General features: G+C 37.7%; 1 protein-coding gene across 5 annotated transcripts in view; it reads left to right on the forward strand.

The window, feature by feature from the left end:
* Fas2 (neural cell adhesion molecule fasciclin 2) overlaps positions 1-25367 on the forward strand; it is a 171465-nt gene that overhangs the window by 133868 nt on the left and 12230 nt on the right. For 2 of the 5 annotated variants that reach the window (XM_033338372.2, XM_033338376.2), the window contains exons 1-7: positions 759-904; positions 4949-5114; positions 6660-6683; positions 11475-11641; positions 12280-12545; positions 13233-14292; positions 14884-15336. In XM_033338372.2, coding sequence (XP_033194263.2) covers positions 814-904; positions 4949-5114; positions 6660-6683; positions 11475-11641; positions 12280-12545; positions 13233-14292; positions 14884-15336 — 2227 coding nt within the window. In that variant the 5' untranslated portion in view covers positions 759-813. Of the gene's footprint in view, positions 1-758; positions 905-4948; positions 5115-6659; positions 6684-11474; positions 11642-12279; positions 12546-13232; positions 14293-14883; positions 15337-16500; positions 19457-25367 lie in introns of those variants that run through there. The other 3 variants (XM_033338378.2, XM_033338374.2, XM_033338373.2) reach the window with 3 other exon arrangements.

A 25367-nucleotide genomic window follows, 5' to 3' on the forward strand; every position in this document is an offset into this window, starting at 1 on the left:
TGAGAATCAATTGTTCGGAACAGCGGTTGTTCTTCTTTGTCAATTTCACATGGATTACGCGTTTATGGATTTGCTTGTTTTTTCATACAGCTTCAAACCGTTGGACAATGTTGTTTTAGATGGTTAGTTTTAATCGACGATTGAAATCAATTGCTGGGTTACAGGTGATGCAAGAGGGTTGATGTTCAGCATTGTAACACGTTAAACTAAACCTAATGTAAAAGTCTCTTATAAATCTTACACGAGACATGCATTTTTCAAAGCAAATTCGAAGATTCATCTCGCTATTTCTCTATAGTTTCTATCGATAACTTGTTAAATTAACAATTTATATAAATCTCGTATGAAGCTACAAACCTAACACACATTTTTCCAAGCGTATTCTCGCATTATTCATAATTTTAATTACAAGCCTATTAAATTAACACCGGCTAATCCAAAAGTTCCGTACGAGTGTTACGTGAAAGTAAAAACCTAAGATTTACCCCTTAAAGCAACTTGGAAGATTTCTAACGCAAGTTGCAAGATTCCTCTGGCAAATTGTTGTCGATCCTTCCGTAGACACGCGTAAAGGTTTAGTCGGCTAGCGGCAGGAGAACACATGCCTCTCGGAACGTTTCCTAGTTAGACCAATTCCGTACTTTCGCTCGTCACGATTAATTAGCTTAATTCTGGCTTCCTGTTGTGCGTACCGGCGGGGCACCCAAGGATGGTTGCGTGTTACGCCGGCATAACCAGCCGCATTCCGGTGTCATAGTTGACGCACGTATGTTGTCGTAAAAGCACTCGTGGCATCCGCCAAGCGTCGCGAGGATGGGTGCCGCCGAGACGTCGATCTGCATTTCCGTGCTGTGCTTATACGTCCTCAGGGCTACACCACCACCACGTGCTTCCAATCGTATGGGTAAGAAGGTTGGATCAACCGTTGCATTCATTCAGATCGTCTGCAGTAATGGACTAACGAGAAGGATGACCCAATTGGTCGGATTTAATGTTGTTCCTCGGTGGTTTTATTTTATAGTTATTTTATTTATAAATCTATCATTTCATTCGTGTTACACGCATTTTCTAATGCAAGATATTTAAACGTAGTAAAATTTATTAGAATTTTACAATTGGTGAAACGAGTAGATAATTCAATACTTTGCTGACTAACAAACTAACTTTGAAAGTTATTAGTATAATCGCAATTTAGTTATAATTAATATGATCTCCTTATAACTTTTGCAGGTACTAAACACATACAATTAACAGTTGATTGTTTCTTTCATACTTTCTTTGAACAGATCTTACAGTAACATATATGTAACAACTTCACCTAAATATCGTGTCATCGTTTACTTTACGCATCGTCTCCTTTAAAACCACTCGGAAGCGAATGCAAATTTCAATGAAGAGATATCAACCAGTTAACCGAATGTGACGAGTATACACGTCGAACAGAAACTTTATTTCGGTGTATTTGACACACATGTAATTGTCGTCGCTTGTATTTAGTTAAACACTCGACGATGGGACACCACGAGAGATTTCTAAAACTAAATTCCATAGTTAACTGGTTAAATAATACGCACGTCGATCTTCAGCGATCTGAATCTCACGAAAGTTCCGGCACATGCCTCGAGCTTTTTAACACATCGTCAGCCCTTCTACCAGACAGTTCACCAGTTTGCCAAATCCGTGGTCAGATCTTTCTAGAAAACGCTTATCGCTTTTCGCGTACCTCATGGGACATCGTGAGCTGCCGAGTATTTCCGACTAATCAGCTCCATACACGCGATCCTCTACGGTGGACAAGGACAATAGAAAGTGTCTCTTATTGTTAGAACCGCGCTAATCCTGAAGAGTATCACCGTTCAAAACAGTCATCGAGCCTAAACCTGATAACATTTCTAGTTGCGACTATCGGCAATACAATACTCTTGGAAATGGATCAACGATACTTCGACCTTGACGCGTGCATCTCCTCTATAAAGGAGTCGATTGTAACAGATATATCGGCATCGTGGAAACCGACCATGAGCTTGTTTCTTTTTCTAAATCCTAGAAATGTCTAAGTTCCTAAGCCTAACTTAACCCTTTTTCTACGTGCGGCAAAACTTCACAGACGCCCCGCACCCTCTGGGAGAAGGGCGGCGGATGATACCGGATTAACCTAACCCTAAGCTAAACCTAACCCTAACCTAAACCTAACCACGTAGATCCCGTGTCTCGTTCGAGTAACTCGTGGACGTTGGTGCTGTGCCACGAATAACTCGAATCGTTATGATTAGAGGTATACGAGTTGAAAACAGTTATGACTCACAATAATGCATTGTGGCAAGAGTGTATGTCGTGTAACTACGTCGTGAGTCAGAGACAATTTTCTACAACCCCTGTAGGTACACGTAATCCGCTTTCCCTCTTTGTATTATGTTACTTGTTCTACGATTGTTTCCCTTGAATTACTTCCGCGTATTTTTTCTACCTCTTGAAATAATAAATCTAATAGAAGACGTACTGGAGAGCGAACTCTCGTTTCACTATAATAGTACAGAGTGGAGAACTTTAATCGAAAGAATGAAAATGTTCTGCTACCAAGTTCAACTGAACTTAGTTTGCAATTCTCGGGCTGTAGATTAGGAAAATTTCATATTTTTGTAAATATCACTAAAGAGTAGAAGTTCGTTCTATGTAGTGAATATTATAATAATAGTTTTACTCGGAATATTTTACCTATATCGTACCAAAAATACCAAATTTAATTACCACAATTATTACAATATTATATTACCAATATTAATTACCAAAATTAGTTTTACGTTATATTTAACTATAAATATCCGCGGGTAATTATTAATTCGTAGTAATTGTTACTCAAGATAAAAATTAACAATTTTTCAATTGGTTAAATCTACGAGTACAAGCCTTTCCCTGTTTAAACAATCGTTACTTTGTGTACGATATTATCGTCAGCCTGCGGTTGCGTATATACTTGTGGCAAATTAAAGCTTCATTCACACTAGCGATGGCGGTACGGTCAGATCGCGTTAAGTCATAGTTACCGATCAAAATCGCCTACATGTAATCCAATGAGAGCACACAATAGGCGATTCGGTTAAGTCAAATAGAAACCTGTTAGCCGTGGCTGGCGATCAAGACCGCGGTCAATAGCGGGGACGGAATATGGAGGATGAGCGTTTAATCGAATCTGTACGAAATTACAGCGAACCATATATATGATTTCAGTCGCAAGAAATACTGTGATATATCTGACAAAACAAAATTTTGGATCGAAACAGAGACGATATAACACTATAAAATGAAAGACAGTGCAACGAGATTTTATCGTTTCCGATCGTTTAGTGTGAATGCCTCGGTAAAATCTCAGATTTTGATCAACTTGAAAGAAACTGAAAATCCTAGATTCAACTGTTAATGTGAATCAGACTTTAGAATACTGTCGAGACAATTTCTCCATGCTCCGTAGGCAAACTGGGTTATGTACATCCAAGTTTAATCCTTTTTACTATCATGAGATTCTAAAATATCAGAAGAAATTGTGAGATACTCAAAAAATCTCATTATAAACCTTATTATCTTAATTTATTGAAAATCCATTTTAAAATATAAGATATATTTTTCCTTTTAATATTCTTATATGGTATAGGTTGGTACTTTTTAGAAATCGGTATATACATGTTATGGAAATTATTTGTTAAACGTCCCTTCTTTTGTGAATGAAAATAATATTTGAAAAAGGAAATGCGTCGTGTGACTTCAGATGGTATTACAGAAAGCAGACTTAATGGACGACATTTTTTCACCGTACAATGTGTGTATGGTGTATTCTAGAAAAGAGTCGTAAACCACAGACAATTTTTTTCCACCCCCGTGATTGCTCTTTGTTCCGTGTTCGCCGTTATTCTCTCTGTTTGCGCACATTTTTCTGTGTCAATTTGCACCACTTTTTACCCGTTCTCGCCCACTGTTGCTCCCTGTGTTTGCTTCAAGATATGGTAGAAGTTACCGCAATATGTTTCAACAAGCGATTTGTATTCCTAAAGAGATTGCAGACACGTGGTATCGTTATAGATTTTAAATTAAGTATATTTTTCGTTGCAACGTAGCAATCATATTCTTAACATTTCCTTAGAAGGTAAAATTCTTCTCTTCAGCAGATATTTTATTTTCCAAGTAATATTTGAATTTAATATAATAATTATATTTTATTTTATTTTATCATATGGATAATTTTGTCATGATTCTATCACCGAGAAATTTATTTATATCGGCCATAAGCTCTTGGTCTTCTTAAAATGAAAACTTACGGTCGAATCGCACATAATAAACGAACAATCGATCAATTTTCCTCCCTCGACAGCAACGTAAGATTCGCTAACTCACTAAAACTAGTAAGAAACTATATTCAGATAGTTATTCATATTGCGTATACTATAAATAAACATGCTATTACGTATATAGATACAAATAAACCTCAATATAAAATTTCACGTGCAAACAATTTCTCCCACTTGCAACCCATCCCTTTAAATTTCGTTACACCCAAGGAACTCAGCTTCGTTGTTTCATCAAAAATAGCCAATTTCACACCAAGGCACGGCACGATATCGAAAACGCGTCGTAAACACGCAGATCGCCAGGAAAATAACACCACGTAATTATCAAGCGGATTCAAGCGTGCGTTAGTCGAAGCGCGTTTAAAGATGTCTGGAAAAATCGGTGCCGATTTCCCGGAACGAGATGTAATCGGGTCATTATTATAGAATTACATGCAATTACCCGGCGCCGATTAATGCAGCGTACTCAGATCGCGTCAAGAAATTCCCCGCTCCTTTTCTGCTTAAAATTATACAAGTTCCATGTCTTTCCCTTTGAATGAAACCTCGCGTTAACGATCCATTTTGTGTCAGTCTAACGAGCGGCCGCGTCTCGATTTTGCCTGCAGCTTACGCGAAAGAACCTTCCTTGGAGATTATGCCAAGCGGGGATACACAGACGAGGCCAATCGGCTCCAGCATCATCCTGACGTGCAAACCGAAAGTCGACGACACCAAGCTGATCAAGGACATGCAATGGATCGACCCCCAGGATCACGTGATCGAATCACTCAAGTACGTACAATAAACGTTATAAATATATCCACACAGGACCTAATTTTTGGAACATACGTTGGCTCCTTGCCATTGTATATGCAATGCAGTATATTCTCGTCTGGAAAGGGTTGTAACAGCGATAATTTGTGTAATGGTGATTGCGACGATTGTAGAAAGTTTATGGGGAATTTAAGAGGGTTGATTTTACGAGAGTACATTTTGAGAACAAATTACGCGCTTTTAACATCTATTGGAGATAGCTTCATTGTGCTTCAAATTGGGGATAGTTTTAAGTATTGCGGATAGATCGAGTTTTGCGACTGGTAAATCGATGTAGATTTTTGATATTTCTAGATCTAAATTCGCTTCGAAACGTTTACTTCGTCTGAATGGACGAGACAGGAATAGAGTGACGGTAGAAAATTGTCTTCCAGATACAATTTAATCTCGTGAAGATCGTAGAATTTAATTGGAGCGAAACGAAATGAAAGAACGTCTTTTTTAAATTTTGCTTCTTGAGCTATCGTTCGTTTAATTATGAAAAATCAGCTGCTGGAGTAATAACGAGAATGAAAAATAATTCTACGGAGAGAAATTCAGCCAATTCCGAGGAATTTTAATTCGATTTATAAGTGTTTTTAAGTAAATTTAAAGGGAATTGATAAATAAATGCTGGTAAATTAATATAGTCTCAGTATCTTTTTAACGTAGACTCAATTCTAGCTATTCGTTCAATTTAAACGAAAATATGACAGGAATATTTGTTTAAAATGATATAATACGAGCCACTTCGTTTCTCCGAAGTAACTGAAAAGGATTACGTGCAATTTCGTAGGTGTAATGAATATTAAGACCTTCTGTAAACATCGACGCTTGACGTGCAATCATAACTCAAGCGGGATGTTGTGAGGCTGGAAAATAGAAAGAACAGTAGAAAGCGTTGTTACAACGCAAACAAACGTTTGTCAAGTCAGACGAGAATATACGAGCAAGGGAAGTTCACGCTTCCTAGCTTTTTTCGACAATAACAGAGCAGCCTTTAGCAGATAATTGGAAGAAGAGTATAATGGATGTGGTGTAATTTATGCAGATTCAAATATTACGAGTTTTCGTCAAAATTTCTGTCGAATATATAAAACCAAATGTTTTTCTCCTCCTCTTTTTATATGAGATTTTGTGAGAAAATTGATAAAAGTAAAAAAATGTATTCTTTCTAAATTATAATCATATAGAAATATTAACATGATATCTTTATTTTTTCTACGATTGAATACAATGCTGAAAATACTTTATTGATAAAATTATCTAATCTTTTTCACAAATTTTTTTAAATCTTTATCATATTGAAATTGCTACTATAAGAAAACATACACGAATAAATATATAAAACATGTATAAATAGAGATATAGATTTAAAAAAATTACACCTCACCCAATATACACGTCCAACTAACGCAACTCACATTTTTTTCCCATTTTTTTCTCTATGAGGATAACACACGAATAGAAACATCGACACATTGCACTAATTAAACGAATTTCTGTCACTTATTTTGCACACAGACTCGTCGTTTTACCGATGGAAAGGCGAGTATACAAAACTCCATTCAAAACTTTTACACCCTGTAGTGTCATTGCCAAGTCCCTCTCTGTTTTCCGATAATCGTCCCCCTTAAATAAATATTACATATATATATATACACACACCAATATATAGATAGAATTTCCATTCACCGAAATTATTGTTAGAAAACATCCACTTTCTTTGTACGAATACACAGCCTCACGAAAGTATTTCAACGCTGAAAGGGTTCCGACTTGATTAATATTCATAATCACGATGTCGTCTCTCATAACAGTGCCAATGTAAAATGTTTCTTATAACGTAAACAATAAGCGCGTAAAACTTTCCTACGATAGGTATACAAATACTTTCATGAGCGATTCATGCAAATACCTGATAGATACCATCGAGCAACGTGCACACACACCATGCAACCATCAACCCTGTACCTTCACTCACCCCATGACTGATTTACGTCTACTACAGCCCCTCTATGGAGCTCTTAATTGCTGCAGGTCAGCCCGCGAGCTAAGCGTTGCTCATTAAGCCGTTCGAGAAAAGTTTCCGCCTTCCGTGGCCAAACTAACTTGTATTTGAATAGTTAAACAGAGCCAAACCCACTGCCTCTGTGCCACGTGTACCGTGTGCTACTCGTTGATATAAGAAAACCCATAGCCATGCTATTTGGAAGTTAAATAAGACGACGTTCGCCACACGTCATTCAATGATAACAAAGGCCACCTGAGCAATTATATGCTTCCACCAGAGATGGATGCTGTTCGTGGAAGCAAAAGGGAAATTTCGCCGAATAAATTAGAATTATCGAACCATTTGAAATGATATTCTACCGCATGCTTGAAATCAATTCGATACTCAAGGCCAATTTCCTCTTTTATTTTATGGATATAGTGAGGATAATAATAGGGAAGTTGACATGTTATTTTTTTACTACAGCATTATTTATTTATAGCGTAATCGTGTGTATTTTAGATTAGGGTTGAGTAAAGTAATCGGAATTTTTTAAACTTATTTTTACTGTACGTTATTATGCCATAAAAATAAAATGTCAACTTTTATAGCACCCTTTCTCGTCACATTCTCCCACTACTCGATAATGTAGAAAGGGTGGACTGGAAGAAGAGAGAAATGTCAAGTTGTGGCATTTCTCAGAAAATGAAAACTTATTTTTCAATACATGTATAATGTCACAGCTTGCTATTTTCTCATACATCAAAATGAAACATCATTCTATTCTGCATCGTTTTCAACTTTTACCTGTGACTACAGATAATAGTACATTAAACTCTAAAAAATGAAAAATATTCATTTTTTATATACGCCTCAGTTCTTTATAATTACCGTAAAAATCATAAAATTTAACTCGCAATGCCACAATTCTTATAATAAAAATTCCAAAATTCCGATTATTTTATAAGCTACGATATACATATTATGTTCTTTCTTCTTCCACTAGCCCTCGCTATATATTAGGTCGTCCGAGAAGTTTCTTTCGTTTTGTAAGGAAATAGTATATGCACAACATTTTTCGTTTTATATTATTTTATCGAATTACGTATGATCCATTTTCACAACGTTCGACAGATTAGGTTTCATGTTTGTACAAAGGTGCGTCGTCGTAAAAGACGTGTCTGTAAAAGAAAGACACTTTTCGAACAATCTAATATTATCCACGAAATAGAAAGGGAAAGTGGCCTTGGGCATCCAATTAATTTGAAACGTGTAATAACAGTAGTACGTAATAATATCACAGGGGCTTGGAAAAGTACACTTGCCTGGTACTCAGCTCGCACAGCACTGGATCAACGAAACCATTCATCGTGTATTATACATTTGTGTACTCATTCGTTGATCGCGTGTAATCGCGTCTTCCGTGCGATCCTGCGCGTTTACTGACGAACGTCGAGGATCTATCCTTCCATGGCTAAATAATGTATCGCGGCGTGCGTCTTGCAAATATTGAACCCCGCGATCAAACAATCCAACGAGCGTTAACCTCGGTAACTGATTCGTCGGATCGCGTGTTTGCTCGATTACGCGGACCCCGAGCGATTTGCATAATTATGTCCGCTCGTCGCGGCGAGTAATGGCCGATAAATTCAGCGCGGGACGCGTGTACCCGCTCGAGAACCGTTTCATTAATCGTACTTACTGCCCGTGTTCGCCGATTAGGCAAGAAGAAAGGGTATTATTGCATTATCGTTCGGCTAACGCTGCTATCTCCCCTGCATCGTCGCGTAATACACCGCAGCTCGAAAGTTCCTGGACACTTGCTCTTTTTTCACGCAATTAGCGATTTAGTCAGGAAATTGTAGAAAGATGGCGGAAGAATTATACGAACATTATGGAAATATTTAAGATAGCTTTATATTGTATTTTATCGTAGATCGTTGATGTTGATACGAATTCTTATTTTTCGCGAATGCAATTAAAGAAACGGAACTCGAGCAAAGGTTCGTGTAATGAGAAGTTATATGTACTTTGGTTATTTTATATATTTCGTATGTTATATGTGCATTTTTATACCTTCAAATTTTTCATAAATTCTTAATTTACAGTAATAAACACTGTAGCCACTAACTTAGAAGCAGCACTATACATACGTACACATTCTTCTCTGTTTTCACCCATTTCCTGTCTTTCGTTTATTTTCTCTCTCAGTTTCCCGATTCCACGTGCCACTTCTCAGTGTACCGTAATCGTCCGTGAAATGTTCTCTTTTTGGTGAACTCCGCTTAAGGTGATCTCATGGATGTTCGTAGAAATAGGGGTTGAGAAAAGGTTGAAGTTGAGTAATCGGGATACGTGGCTGCTTGTTACAGGCTGTTACTACTTGCGGTCGAAGGTGATGTTGGATTGTTACGTGGGTGAAGGCTTAACGAATGTTTGTTTAGTGGAGAAATATATATTGTACTGACAGAAAATTTGCAAACAGTATAGCTCATATAGAATTGGCTATGTCCAAAGTAAACCAACTATCTTTTATGCTACTGATAAATTGTAATTTAGAATTTATATTACACGATGTAGGTGAGACTAGTCTTATTATTTTCAGTATTTATTAAATGCTGTTAGCAAGAACCATTTTGTGAAAGAAACTAGATATTGTTACAAGCCTTTAAATTTATCCCAAAAATCTTTAAATACAATTTTTATTATTTTTATTACCAACGTGATCCTATTGTTCGAAACGATGTTTTAGAAATATCAATCATATTCGATATTCCACATACAAGACGTACTCTTTCGTGGAACCTTAATTTGATAGAAAATATGTCTACAGAGAAATTTTGTTCAAAATATAAAATGTACCCTACCTAATAAATGACTGACTATTAATCAACGAACATAAACGATTCGAACAACAAAGAAACGATATAACGACCAACTTCAACGCAGACCCAGCTAGTACCATAACCCTCTATCACACGTGAACCTAACAACCGGTCGAACCGGGGATCAACATCATCGTTATTTGTATCTGTACGTTCCTCTCGCTGTGAGATCACCAATCTCTGAAACTCGCATTTCCTAATCGAAAGGATTCATTAAAGCGTGTATCTGTAGCGAGCTAACCATTCGAATTCGTATCGGAGCTATTCATTACGACACGATTCAACGTCTCTCCCTTACCAGAACCTTATCTTCGAGCCAGTACTCTGTCATGCAGTGTTGTTAAATTGTGTGAATCCATGTGAATGCGTCTCGTTTGTACCAGTTTCCCAGGTCATGCACAACACGAAAGACGACGAAATTGCTAGCTGTCCGCGTTCACCAGTTTAGGATCCAGGTAGAACCAATCTTCCGTCTCTGAGAGAGGTCTTGGTTCGATCTGGCTCTTACGTCGAATTAAGGTCGATCGATTTGCGAACCGGCTGATCCTTCGAAACCAGCCCATCGATCCGAATTCGACGCGGCACTCTGCTCTCACCGCGTGTACAGCCCCGCCTCGTAACGATATTTCACCGATATCGGCTCGGTGTTTCGCGTTAGAATACGGATTAGATGTTTTGCCAACGATTTATGAGCTGCACGATGCGTCTCGGATATTTCGGACGATCTGATTCGGGAGATATTCGGCGGTACAAAGTGTTACATTGAGAGTTTCGTTTCTTTCCTTTGTTTTAACCACTTAACGCTCGAATCTTGCATTTAAAATGTTGCTTTATAGATTGTATAATTTCTTAGCGATAAAGCGAAGATTAGGTGGAAAGAGCTTTTATTCTTAAACTAGCTAAAAGATTGATAAGTTAAAATAAGTGAGATTAGCAATGAAATTAGTTAAAAAATGAATTCGTTCGTATAGATTGATAAAGTAACAAGTAATAAACAAAATTCAAAAACAAAAGTATCCACCTTTTCTAAAAGAATTATTCGACGTGTTCCAACTATTCAATCAACCCTTTTGTCTTATATCGCAATTTGTTATAATATATATAACTTGAGCGTTAAATGGTTAATATTTATTCTTCCTTCGCTCCCATAGTGACTCTTTCTAATAATAAGTAGTGTTAACCTTTTAATGTTTAAATAATAAAACATAACTATTTTATGGAAAAAAATAACAATGTTAAAAAAGCACGTGTGAAATGTACGTCGTAATTAATAGAATATCGATCTCTGAATTTACTCGTGAAACACTGAGCCAATTCTTCTATTCACTCTGCAACATTCCACCTGAACATATCACTCATCGTCATCGCCATTATCGTTATAGAATATTATCGTCACTAGAATGGTTGTGTAACGTATAAAAAGTTGATGTAATAATAGTGATTTTTAATTATCCCGTATAGCACCCCGGGTCATTCGCAGCCACCGATGTACACGGAATTGCTCCAGGACAATAGTTTGTCTTTGTTCTTCAACTCTCTGCAAGAACAACAGGCTGGGAAATACACGTGCAAGGCCACTTACGCGAATTCGATTCAGCTGGAGAAGTCTGTGACGATCGATACCATAGGTGAGCAAAAGATTTAAAGAAAGTTCAATCTTAGAGGGAAAAAATTCAAATTCAAGTTCTTGCCATTTTAATTTCCTCGTTTGAAACATTTCATGGCGTTTCGAGAAAAGGCATTAAATAAATCCACTCAAAGGAAGTTTCAACAAAACCGAATTAAAAGTTGTATTTTTATATCTCAAATATTTAAGCTTGCAGACTTGGAATTTGGAACGTTAAAAGTTTCCATTTGACTTTAATTAAATTTTCGCTTAACTCGTAGTGTGGGAAACATTGAAATTTTTCTCGATTCAATTTCTCGAATTCTACAAACGTTCCAGCTATAAAAATCCCAGAGGTTGTCAGATGTAAAAATCAAATCCAGACAAAAATCTCGTTTGCAAACTTTATTTTTCTTTATCCGTGTTGTTTCACAAGTTTCCCTCGCAAAAAGTAGTACAACAATTTACATATTTCACAAATGCAAACAATCCTTTGTATAACATTTCCTGGGATCTGTTTACAGACAAACGAAAAATGTTCGCCAGAGGTCTGTGTAAACGTTTAAAAAAATTCTGTAGAACGAAATTTCCAAGCTTTAGTCTCGATAAATAAAGAAGCAGTGTACACAAAAGTATCAAAGAGTAATTACTGTTTCGTAGTTGCGATCACTTGGGACAATGCACCGCCCAATCAATATCCTATTCTGGGAGAAGACTACGCTATTCAGTGTAAAGTGCGGGCAAGGCCTTCACCCTCGGTCGACTGGCTGTACAACGGCGAATTAATTAAGACGAACGACCACTACATTATAGACACGTATGCTCTGAAGATCAAGAACGTTCAAGAATCCGACGACGGTATCTACACTTGCCGTGCTTACGTATTGACCACTGGAGAGCTGAGGGAACGACCTATTCGCGTCGAGGTGGGTATACATTTATCAGTTTTATTCCTGGACTGCTGATATTTATGCAAATTATATTTTGAAATTAAATAAGACCTCCTATAGCGCGATAAGAATATTTTATTTACAAATGTTTCTATGATATCATTTCTTTTAAAAGCATTTCGTTTACACTGGTATTTTCCAAATCGAGTTATACGAGAGCAAATGACAATTTTTTAACGATATTACGCTACACACAGCATCGCGTTATATAAGGGTCTACTGTGTTATAATTAGAGATTAATTTGATACCTTTCCGACAATGCCGTACAAACTATATAAAAAATCAAAAATCCTCGTTTACACGTATCATATGCATGAACGTCGAGAACACAACAGAATCACGTGACAAGCACAAATTTAAAGAAAAAGCCATATCAAAAACCCACGGTCGATATCGAGCACCTCTAAAGAGCAAACTAAGGTGCCGCCCAATTATGATAAGTAAATAATACGGCAAACAAAAGCTACTACACGTTCCAGGTAAAGTCAAATATCAGACAGAATTTCGTCCATCCATTCCCCTCTAGTTTGTATACCCACCGCGTTGCACATAGTTCCATCCCCCTTGGAAGATTCGGCCGGAGTGGCTGCGCCAATTATTCCCAATCCCAGCCATAATGCCGCCACAGCTATCACGGAACAGGTTTGCATTTCATTTAACAGGTCCACATACGGCCGACGGTGGAGGAGTTCCCCGCCCCGGTGGATGTGATCGAAGGGGAAGACGCAAGCATACGATGCAAAGCTCATGGCAAACCGCCGCCAAAATTCACTTGGGTGAAATCGCTCACGCACCAGAATCTTTCGAACGCCAATCGCTTTGGGGTGGACTCTGATACGGGAATATTAACCATCACGAACGTGAATCGCGAAGATGCAGGGGAGTATCAATGCACGGCGATAAATTTAGCCGGTGAAGCGAACACGAATATCAGGGTGAACGTGATCGTGAAGCCAAAGATCATGGAGTTCTTGAACAGTACCGTGGTACAGGATAACGAGGCGAATCTTGTCTGCAAGGCCTTTGGCAAACCTCCACCCCAAGTCACCTTTAGGAAGCTGACCGATGAGAAACCGTACGTGAAAGGGACGCAACTAGACGACGATAGAATCATGCTGACGAACAGTGCCGATGACACGAACGGCGAAACGATCGGTACATTAACGATCAATAAATCGCTCAGATCAAACGATGGACTCTATGAATGTATCGCCGAGAACGCAGGAGGCGAAGCGCGTAGAAACGGTCATTTAACTGTCGAATTTCCGCCATCGTTCGCTTCCATGCAGAATACAAGCTCTTGGTCGTGGGAGCAGAGACCTGTGAACATCAGTTGCATCGCCGAGAGCATACCGAACGCTACCATTCGCTGGACCATGTACGGTGATCAGAAAATCGACAATGACAACATGATCAAGCAGCTGGGTAACGGTCCTCTGTCTACCCTGATGATTGTCCCGCTGGACAAGCGGTATTACACCACTTACAAGTGCATCGCGTCTAACAAGCATGGCACGCGGGAACGCAATATCGAATTGAGAGAGGCCACGAAGCCGGCAGAAGTGTTGCAGGCGAAAATGTCTGAAATTACCGCCACTACGATTAAATTCGATCTCGTGCTACCTAGCAGCAATCCTGAACTCCCTGCGAAGACGATTACCGTGCAGTATAAGGAGGATGGGCAGACCTGGATGATGGCGAAAAACAAAACGTGGTCTACTAGTGAGTAGAGTTGATTTTGGAGCTACCAAAATTTCTTTCTACAATCTAATGGATAGTTATGATTATTTATTAACCATGATTGATCCTTATCCATCTGTTTGAATTCTTCATCCCTTTCTTTATTCATTATAGCTTTTCTCTTGCCATTCATGGAGTAATCGTTCACCTATCAGATGTACTGTTAAACACACTTTGACCGCGACAATTCCTACGTGAATTCCATCCAAACTAATTATGTATACCTTCCTTTTATTTATCTAGTGAATAATTCTCCAATTTCATAGATATGTACACTATGAAAGATCAATGTCACGGTATCAATCCGTGGACTAATTATTCCTTTTCTTATTTATTTATCAAGTCAAAGATATTTCCACAATTGCAACTTTTATATACTTAAATCATTATACAAAAAGCCTCCATCTAAACTAATTATCCTTTTATATTTGTTATTTAAATTTCCTCTTATCACCCAATAATCTTCCTAATCATATATCAAATACACTGCCAAAAACATTTCCACGATGACAGCTCTTGCACTTATTGTTAGCTAACTCTCTCTAAACTAGTTATCCCTTCCATTGTTTGCAGATTCATCCTACGTCCTGGAAGATCTGAAACCACAGACTTCGTACGAGTTCCGATTCGCAGCTAGAAACGTGGTCGGCCTTGGTAACTGGGGAGCGTACCATCGCGAAATTACGCCCGGAAGGACGTTCCCGAACGAACCAAAGATAATGATGCCTAGCGCAGAGTACGATGTGTCCAGGTTCAACAATCAATACGAGCTAACTTGGTTGGCGCCAGCCGATAACGGCGAGCCGATTGACATGTACCAGATCAAATACTGTCAAATAAAACGCGTTTCTGGCGAGTGGGAGGTGTTGGAGAATACCTGTCGAACAGAAGACATCAAGACACAAGGAAGGCTGAAACACTGGATCAAGAACTTATACTCCGACACGTTCTACAAAGTGGAGCTGAAGGCGCACAACATAATGGGTTTCAGTAAGCCAGGCTCTGGGAAGTTTAAGACCGCCAGAGGTAAGTTTCTATCTTTTAACTCTCCTTTCTTTTTTCTATCTTCTCTTTACACCTTTTTTCTTACACCGTTTTTAACCATACAGTAGCTCGCCAAAGTATTCGAATACTTGTCAGAACTTTCCGTGAATGAATGTTTAACCTTTCAGAGGCTAAACCGATCAACGTTACTTTTCATCTACTGTTTGATTTTATTGCACAAGAACGCGATTAATATTTTATTTTCCAGAAATATAATTCGTTCATTCGTTGAGGCTTGATGATTTAAATAATGGTCAATTCTAAGGTAGATTTTAAAAAATCGTCTGGTATATCATTATTTCTTTGTAGTTATACCGATACTTAGTGGAATGATAGATGTATCACGTTTTGCAGAAACGACAAGTCAAATAATCAATTATCCATTAATTTTGTACTCTACAAATGTTCTACTATACATGCCACATATGTTTGCAATTTTCAGATTATTTTCAAATTTGATATCAATATAATCACGACTATCGTGCCTTATTATAACGTTAATAAAATCTTTTTAACGTTTTATATTTTATGGTAAGTATTGGAATACTTTGGCGAGCCGCTGTGTCCTCGAAACGTGTTCGTTTCATTCGCCATTTTCTTCATCTTCAGATATATATTTACATCGGTATTTCATTAGCGCCCTTTTTATATACATCAAGTCGTAATTTCTCTTTAAAATTATTACATTATATATATATGTGCACGAGGCTATTGCACCGATTGATATGTCGTCCTTTTTTTTTCATTTTTTTACTTTCAACCCGACGAGAGAGACCGTTTACAAATCACTTCGCCTCTGTTTTTATTTTATTCACTCAAGGAGGAGGGAAAAGGGTCATTGAGGTATTTCGATACATCGTCGTTGCGTTCCTTTTTCTTTTTTTTTTTTATAATACTATTTGTAATTAGAGAAATATTTTTTATACGTAAACGTATCCTTTTTAATTGGTTGAACATGAACGAAGTGTCCTCAGTCCCCTTGACCCTTGTAGAAAAGCGACTTTAGATGAACTGTCCGGTAGCCATTCGATATATGGGCACCTTAGGCATATTAGATATTCTTCCCTTCCTTTAAAAAAAAAAAAAACATAATCAAGACACAACGAAAAAAAACGATCCTTCTACAAGTCACTTTTTATCATTCAGAACCTACGGGCCCCAATGTGGACTACAATATAGTTACTTCCGCTGGAGATACTCGCAAGCTCACCGTGACCGCCATTGCCACAGCAATAACGATTCTATTTCTAGCTATCTAAAAGAAACAAAAAAAAAAAAGAAGAAAGAAAAAGTAAACGAAACAAACATAAAATAAAAATGCAGAAAATATTAAAAGAGATCAACGTCATGAACGGTCGCTGTTCACGCTCTAATCTTTCCAATTTATAGTGTACACGTTTTAAAAAAGTGGTATGCGAATACGAACGTACGAATGTTGCTATATAATACCACAGAGAGAGAGAGGGAGAGAGAGCGAGAGAGAGAGAGAGTACAACCAGAGACACAAAACACAATGGAGAAAAGAAATTCTCGTGTAATACGTTCCGTGTTCGTCAAGTTTTCACTTTTTACTCTATAAACGTGTTTCTGCCGCGTGTTTCATTTGTCGAACGCGCGTGAAGTTCGCAAACATGTATCGCAACTATCACACAAACCAAACACGAACTACACACACATACGCATACACACACACATACACACACACGATTAACGATTATTGTAAAGTGAGTCTCTTATTGTTAAACCGGTGCACAACATTCCAACGTAGAAACGTTAGCGAATAAGTGGGATTCAATAATGTTCGCTGTGTTGATAAAGAGTGGAGGAAACGAGAAATGAAAATGATCGTAATCCATTGTAAATTAGTAGCGCGTCTTAACGGTATACTTGTTCGTATGCTCGCGTCGTTATCTTTTTTTTTTTTTTTTTTTTGCGAATGTACGGTTTCGTGTTTTAGTATTATTTCCAGACAAAATTTTATTGTTTCGAGGATTCGCACGTGATCGAAGGTTTAGTATAATGTAGATTGGTGATCGGATCGGGACAGCATTCGGGTGGAATATTATAAATTGTGAATATTCGCGAATTATTCAGAGTAAATTGCAGAATAGCGTTATGTGTCCAGCTCGAAAATCAATTTATTCAAAGGATAATATCACGATCATCGATGCATTAGATGCATCGTTGTGTGCATCGTGAATCCATTTTAACATAACGTTAAATTAAGGGGCTGAGACACGTATTGCCTTAAATTGCCAAATGCTTAGTGTTAAAACGCGCAAGGTACTACATTGAAGACAAAAATGTTCATCACATTGTGTAGGAGTGTTCGTACAATTGAATTTTCGACTTTTCGATCGTCGAAAGGGAATAAGAACGAATATATATGTATTAGGTTGCTTCGTAAATTCTGGCTCGTGAGAGTCAATTTTCTACAAATTTACACGACATATTTATATGCGTTATGCCTCTTTTATAAAAATCTTGGAATCTGTCATTTAAGAAAGGACTCGTTATATATCTTATGGCCTGGAAATTATTTAATTCCTTCCGTCCAAACTATTCTCTGCTGGAAAAAAAGAAGTGAGAATCCGTTGGTGAAAATGTGGCATAAAATGCACATAAAACGCAAAACTACATAAAACACCTGAAGTATAATAGTCATAATTATATTTAATAAGCGAATCATACACTTTTAATTATTTTCATATAAATACAAATTTGCATAAATATTCACAGTCTAGTCATTATAAAAAAAAAACCTTTTAAATGCCTGATTAAAAGATCGATGAAAACATCTTATTCGTTTGTTCTGTAAACTCTAAAAACACTATTTATATCATATCAACTTATATAGCAATGTTATACGTGTTTATTGTAACACTGATAGTCTACTTACATGTGTGAACGAAGAGGCGGACAGAAATTATGCAGCAATCTAATACAATTTGCTCAATATTTCGAAAGGAATAAGAAACGTTATTCGAAAAACTAGCTAAAATTTGTATTTAATATCGGGTCTGCCAAGGGTATTTTCTTGTTTCTCACCACTTAGTAGAGTACAAATATTTTTGGAATGGAATTTTTCGCGATTCTCGCGGTTCGATTTGCGACGAACGATTCAACGTGACAAAGGAAAGGAACAACGAGTAGAGTTACAGGGGTGAAGTAATTTCTTCGTGGTGTACACGTAGAAACACGAACGCAACTCGTTACCATTTCTCTACAGACGCAACACGTCCGTTGAGGAAAAGAAAAATCAAAAAAAAAAAAAGAAAAAAGAAAAAAACACCGGGATAAATCGTCCGCGAAAAATCCGTTTTCGTCCGAGCTGAACTAGCGCTGTTTGCATATAGCCTGACCTGCCTGTGGCTAACTACTTTTCTCTTTTTCTGTTTGTGGGATTTTTTTACCAATTTTCTCGAGGAGGGACATCCGAGGAGTTTTTACACGTTTAGAGCCAAAGAAAAAGATACACTTGCAAATACTTAGACTTACTTAAACCACGCTTCGCGTGTTTTTACGCTGAACTGAACCCCTCAACTCCTTAAAAGAACTCACATAGGACATGTGAACACGACGACGCGATATAATCGTCGATAAATATGATCGTGACCGAGTACACGAACTATTCGCGAATTATAAAAAAAAAAAACAGAATAAAAAGCTAAATATGTCTATAAACGATAAACTGATACCCAAATGATAGAACATCCGCACGAAACGGGAGAAAGCACCTTTTTTTCTTAACCATTTATACCTTTAGATTGCGCCTAAAAATTAGTTTTCTTAACTGGGTTCATTTTTCAGCCGATTGCATATACGATTTTTTCTCTCCTCTTGTGTATGGTTAATACATTTTTTTTTCTTTTTATTTTTAATTGTTATTCATTGTTTCTCTCTTGGGAAATTTTCATTAACATTTTTACCAAGTGATCGGACTTAGTCCTGCTTGATTAGCTCTTGGACCATACGTGTTTAGTGCGCATGATGTGTGTTATGATTATCGATTACTACTATTATTATTATTATTATTATTATTAATTCTACCATTGCTATTAGCGTTATTTACTATTATTATTTTATTACTATTATTATTATTATTATTATATTATTCACGACGTACGCTATTGCTACGGTTTACTATAATTATTATTATCATTATTATTGTTATTATTACCATCGTCGCTATATATTGTCAATATCGTCGTCAATTAGTTTACTTGACCGCACTTATTTTGTATATCGTGTGTATCGTCATTACCATTAGTATTATCGTCACAACCACCGTCACGATTATCGATTACAAACGTCGCCACGATCATCCACGCTGATTTGTACGTATCTTTTCTTTTTTTTTTTTTCTTTTCGTTGGAGTGAGAAGCAAAAAAACGAGGACGAAAAAAAAAGAAGCAAAGAGAAGGAAAGGTGCTTCATAAGAGGCAAATAAATCGAATATCGAGCATCGAGTCTCGAGGTACACGGTACACTGAATACTCTGTCGCGTTTGAAATACAAATGGCACCTTGTCCACGAGTCCACGAGTATCGATCGCGAGTCATCGTTCAACGAATGCGACAGGGTCGTCGCAACCTCGATCTCTTAAATGTTCGCTCTTGCCTTGGGTTTTCTTATTGTTAGATGTTAGATTACGATCGCATGGCATGCGCTTCTATTGTTTCATATATATATATATTTTATTGTATTTTATTCCCTTTTTTTAAATGCCTCTTTAGTTTTGTTGATTCTTCTATTATTACGTTTATTATTTCTTTTTTTGGTATCGTTCGTTTCATTTAATTTAGCGCCGTTCGCCTGTCTTTTTCGTTGGCGACACTCTCATTCCATCGAACACACCACGTACCTTTGTAAGTACTCGAGGGATTCCACGTGATCAGCGATTGTATGTTAACACATTTGAGTGTGCTTAGGTGTAAGAAGAATTGTAAGAACGAAACTGGCTGGACGTTCTAACAGCGACAGTTGTTTAGTAACATTGTTGATAACAGCTTTCAGCTACATACATACATACATACATGTACAATATGTATATCGATCATAGCGTAAACGCAACGAGTTTCTGGTGCACGATTTTGTACATATCAATGGTTTCTTATTCATTGTACGATAATGTGTTCCATCGGATGTGGTCGATCAAACTACGCACTCAAACTACGCAGTAATTATTGCTATTCAACAACATTTTTATACAGAATAACCTCTTTTTTCGTATGGGAATAGTTATTAGGAATACACGAAGCGAATGATTTATAACTTTGAGCGCAAATAATTAAAATCTGTAAGGGGAGAAAAGACAAATTGGTTCGTTACCGATCCACGTGCGGAAATGCACTTGGTAGCGCGGTTCCAAGAGTAGTTTCATCCATCCAAAGTTCCATCGGAGTAGTTTTAACGAATTAACCATGTTAAGAATGATAAAAAAAAGACGCGTTGTTAATGTTAACATGCGTAGTTTTATATTTCAGTTTTATTTTGTCTAAAAAAAATGACATATATCGTTAACTTTTTACTACAAGCTGGCACTAAATCAAGAAACTACAAATATTAGAAAATACATGTAAGGAAACTCGGTTTATATTTTCTCTGCAGTTACTATCGTTGCACATAATCGAGCAGGATTAAATAAACTTTGCGTAGCAACATCTTTCAAATTATCGATGCACAAACTTCTTACGAATCTTACTCAAATCATTATACAAATAAGATTTAAAACATACATCTGAAAGATTTCCATAAATCGCAAAGTAAATGCAACGAAAAGGAAATTTCATTCCACAAATTGGTAGAAGATGAGCGTTTGGAACGAATTACGCGGCTGACTTTTTTGTGGATTTCCGATCCCATTGAAAATGATAACAAGCACCTGCACCAGAATATCGTTGTCCGTGCGATCTATCACGTTTCTATGAATAAAAAAGATATCGCTAGTATGGGAATATCTCTGGTGGCAGCACGAGAGAATGAATGATCGTACACGATTCAACTGTCGCGTGTCGAGCGTTCGCCCAGAATGTCGCGTTTTAGATTCATGTAAACGAGTCGTACGAGGTTATATTTCACGTGAACCGGCTCGGCCGTGAAGATAAAGGCGCAAGTGGGTTTGTGTATGTTTGATCGCTTTCCTTTTTTCCTTTTCTTTTTTTTTTTTTTTTTCTTTGTGATCGATCGAATCCTGAGCTGGCCTAAGATTCTCGAGTGCCGAGACGAACGAATGTATATTAGATGTATTATACGAGTGAATGGATGAAAAATCTTGCGATTTCTATGAAATGGAATCGAACGATGCAAGAAGAAACACTGTGGTTCCGAGAAGAAGCGGGCGGAATTTTTTGCTCTAAAAATTTGTGACTTTCTTTTTGTTTGGACGAAATATGACGAAAATTAGGGCTGGAAATTGGTAAATAAAAGTCGTACAAGTATACAGGTGAATGTTAATGTACATTGATGGTTTATTTGAATTGATATACATCTATGTTATTAGGCTGACTATTCTGAGGTAAATAAGAAACTGCATTTCAAGTTTTTATAGTATTCAACAAATCTCGACTACATCTAAAACTATTCTAATTTTAATCTTATGGTTTAGGTGAAAACATTATTTGGCGCCTCGTGTTCCTTTAATCGAAATTGATGAAAAAGTAGAGATGTCTCTTAAATGTAAGCTTAGTTTGTCCAAATCCATCACAGAGACATCCAAAATTCATCTGACGGGCAGCATGTTACTTAATCTACTCCAATCATCGCCACTTTAAATCATAATTTATGAAAGTCTTATTTATGCTAAAAAATAAAACATTCGTGAATTATCCTTTTAAATCTCAACGCACATATTCGCACTGTATAACCATGCACCAACATCTACTTTATTATCAATCACATCTTTCTATTCACGGCTATTCCATCCATTTAATCAAAAAAAAAAAAAAAATTTCTCAAAAGCATATCAACGAGTCACCTAAAACCTCAACTTCGCGCAACTCGTCGCGTCTGCAAGGGAAACTCGTTCAATAGAACAGACTGCGCATTCCAAAACGCGAGAACTCGACGAAGAAACAGTAGTTAACGAGGCACCGATCCCACTTCCGGCTAGTTCTCGAGGAACCTCTTCTTTCCCGGAACCACGGGATCGCATCGCGACTAGTTTTCGCGAATCTGCGCGTGTTCCTCGAATCCTCGCGTCTCGAACACGGAATTCTCGACTTTCGACCGTCTTCAACTTCGCCCTCTTGTAAAGAGCGCGCAGAGTTACGCGAGTCGCTTCCGGTAGCGCGCGCCCGAGAAACAGTGAGAGAAAGAGAGACGCGAATAGACACAGTGCACGGCATATAAAACTCGTCTCTCGGTCGAAGACGAAGAGAAGCGTTTTCATCTTCGAGGCTGCTTTTGAGCAAGGTTCGCGGCACGAGGAGCGTGCTCGTCGACGCGTGAAGCGTTTTCGCGCCGGCGAAGACAATAGGTCGCCTCAGAATCAGGCGGAAACGAGCGAGAAAATCGTTTCTGCTGTTCGAGTCTCGCGAAAACCTATCCTTGTCCTTTTCCGATCGATCCGCTAGGCTCGTTGAACGATTGCCAAACGTAGAGAAAAGAGGCGGAAGGAAGAGAAAGAGAGAAAAAGATGAGGAGGAGGAGGATTTCTCGTAATTTGTAGCACCGTCGAACATCCACGAGGTTCCATTAGAATGAGATTTGATTCAACCGTGTCCTAACGTAATTTTGTCCAAGTTAAATCGCTTTTGAAGAGATGGACAATACAAGAGAGAGAGGGAGAGAGAGCGAATCGTCGAGATTGCGTGGATCTCCCTTTTTCACGAAGCGTTCGCCAACGTTTCGGCAGAATTACCAATCCAGTTTCGAGAAAAAGAGTAAAATAATGAGTTTTAACTCTCTTCGTCGGCCGACGGATATACTGCGTTACGAGACGAACCGGTAGAACGCATTTTCGTCAGGCTACGTATTTTCCACGTTCTGACCACGCTGAAAATCGATAAAAATCGGGCTGTGCAAGTCTCATCCGGAGTATTCGTGGCTGGGTAAACCGCACTGTGAAGGATAATTCACGAACGCGTTAATGGCGAAGCCGCTCTGGTTTGGACGATACCAGCCCCGGAAATAAAAGACCACGTGAAATTGCTCGGTGACCTGATTCGATTCCACTATTTTTTTCGTTTAAACGATTTAATCGTCTGTCTGATTGATTCATCTGCACGTTTGTGCAAAGATGTCTGTGAGATTTCCGCGATGAAAAGATTTCTGGCGTCTACTGTTATCAGATTTTACTCGTCAAATATTATTTTATACGCTGGAATGGTCATTTCGAAACTATAGGAGATTTCTATTCATCTAATTTGATTAATTGAATACGATATAATAATTCATATAATAGAAGGTTATTTAATTTCTCATTCAAGCAAATTTGTGTTCGAATAAATGGACTCTGTGTGCAGTTCGTTTGACACTAATTAAAATTTCATTTGAATAAATAGGATTCTATCACAGTTCTTCCTGGCTCGTCGTCTTTCGTTCTTTTTCCTCTCCCTGAATGTTCCTTTTATAGCTTTTTAGGATCAACCTTCTTCTGTTCATTCATAATCAGCATTGTCTTCTATTTCTTTGCTCATGCATAAATAACGTCGTTTTCTTGAGCTCTTCCCTTCGAAAACAAGGAAATAGCTTAATTTTTGTAATCTACTTACAATCCACACATTTTTTATTATACTACATTTCTTCTATATTATCTCTTATCATCAAAAATTTGAAATTTCCAAAAATATCTGCCTTCCTACTTCCTCCTCCATTTACGAAATATCAAAATATATTTAACAAACCAAATATTTCTTGATCAACCCTTGCGGTTGATTATATGGGACGAATCTTCTAAAAGAGAGTATCGTTTGATTAACTTCTCTTGATCTGGCGTGAGTTTTCTTGACCAAACCGGAAAGTCAGGATGGTGGCGCGAAAACGCGCGGATAGAAGGCAGATTTCGAGATTAATCGGTGAAACTCGGGATAATGGCTCGCTTGTAACGCAATTAAAACTCCGGAGGCTGGCCTCGCGGCCAGTAACTTATAATAGAGAGCGCAAGAACCTTGGTAAACTGCATCCTGTCCTCTTGTTCGATCTTCTCTCTTTCCTTCTCTTCTTGTGTAGCTTACCGCGTCTCGCGGAGATGCAATTTTGTAACTTAAAACGCCGCAGAGTCTGCCGCGAAACTGCTTCGGTCGGAAAGATCAGAAACCGGCGTCGGTGAGATAATTTCGAGGAGGATGCAAATGGGCCCCGGCGAAGAGAGACGCCTTCTGTTTCCCAGCTCTCAGCTTCCGAGTGGAAAAAACGCGCGAGATCGTCGATGAAAGTGTTGGCACAAAGAGCTGTTGTAGCTGTGAAATTGTTTATGAACTCGCGTAGAACAGTCTGACGCGGAATGGTAGAGACTCCTTTCTTAACTTCAACTGCTAATTGCAAAATAAATACTATGTTTTTGGACAATAATAGGAAGATAAAGTCTGTAAGTTTCAGTTCAAACGTGTCGTTAGTGTTGGCATATATAAATATGAATGCCACAGATGAGCAAACGTAAGGAAAGCAATTTTTCAATCCAGTAAGCATTGAATAAATTTTATGTGATCGAAACTGTGGTTTAGGATAATGTGTTGCGTAATGATTAGGCTGTGGATGTGTATAAATTTATAGGAAATTTAAATCTTCAAAAATGTATAGGACGTATAGTTTGGAATATATTTCGCTTAATGTTGAACAAAATTTTCATTTGTATGTAACTTTTCTATGAATAGTTGTTCTTTGAGTTATACCTTTTCTCATAATATTTAATGCATTGCACTTTTTTTAGTGTAAAATTCATGACTTTCTAAAACTTCCATGAATAACTACCATATCTATATTTCAACATGGCAACGTTCATGTAAATATCTTCCATTTGCATAAATTTTACTATTTTTTGCAACTTCTACCTCTGTTCCAGTTCTACAACT

Source organism: Bombus vancouverensis, chromosome 5 (assembly GCF_051014615.1).
Source record: "Bombus vancouverensis nearcticus chromosome 5, iyBomVanc1_principal, whole genome shotgun sequence".
NCBI classification, from domain to species: Eukaryota; Metazoa; Arthropoda; class Insecta; order Hymenoptera; family Apidae; genus Bombus; species Bombus vancouverensis.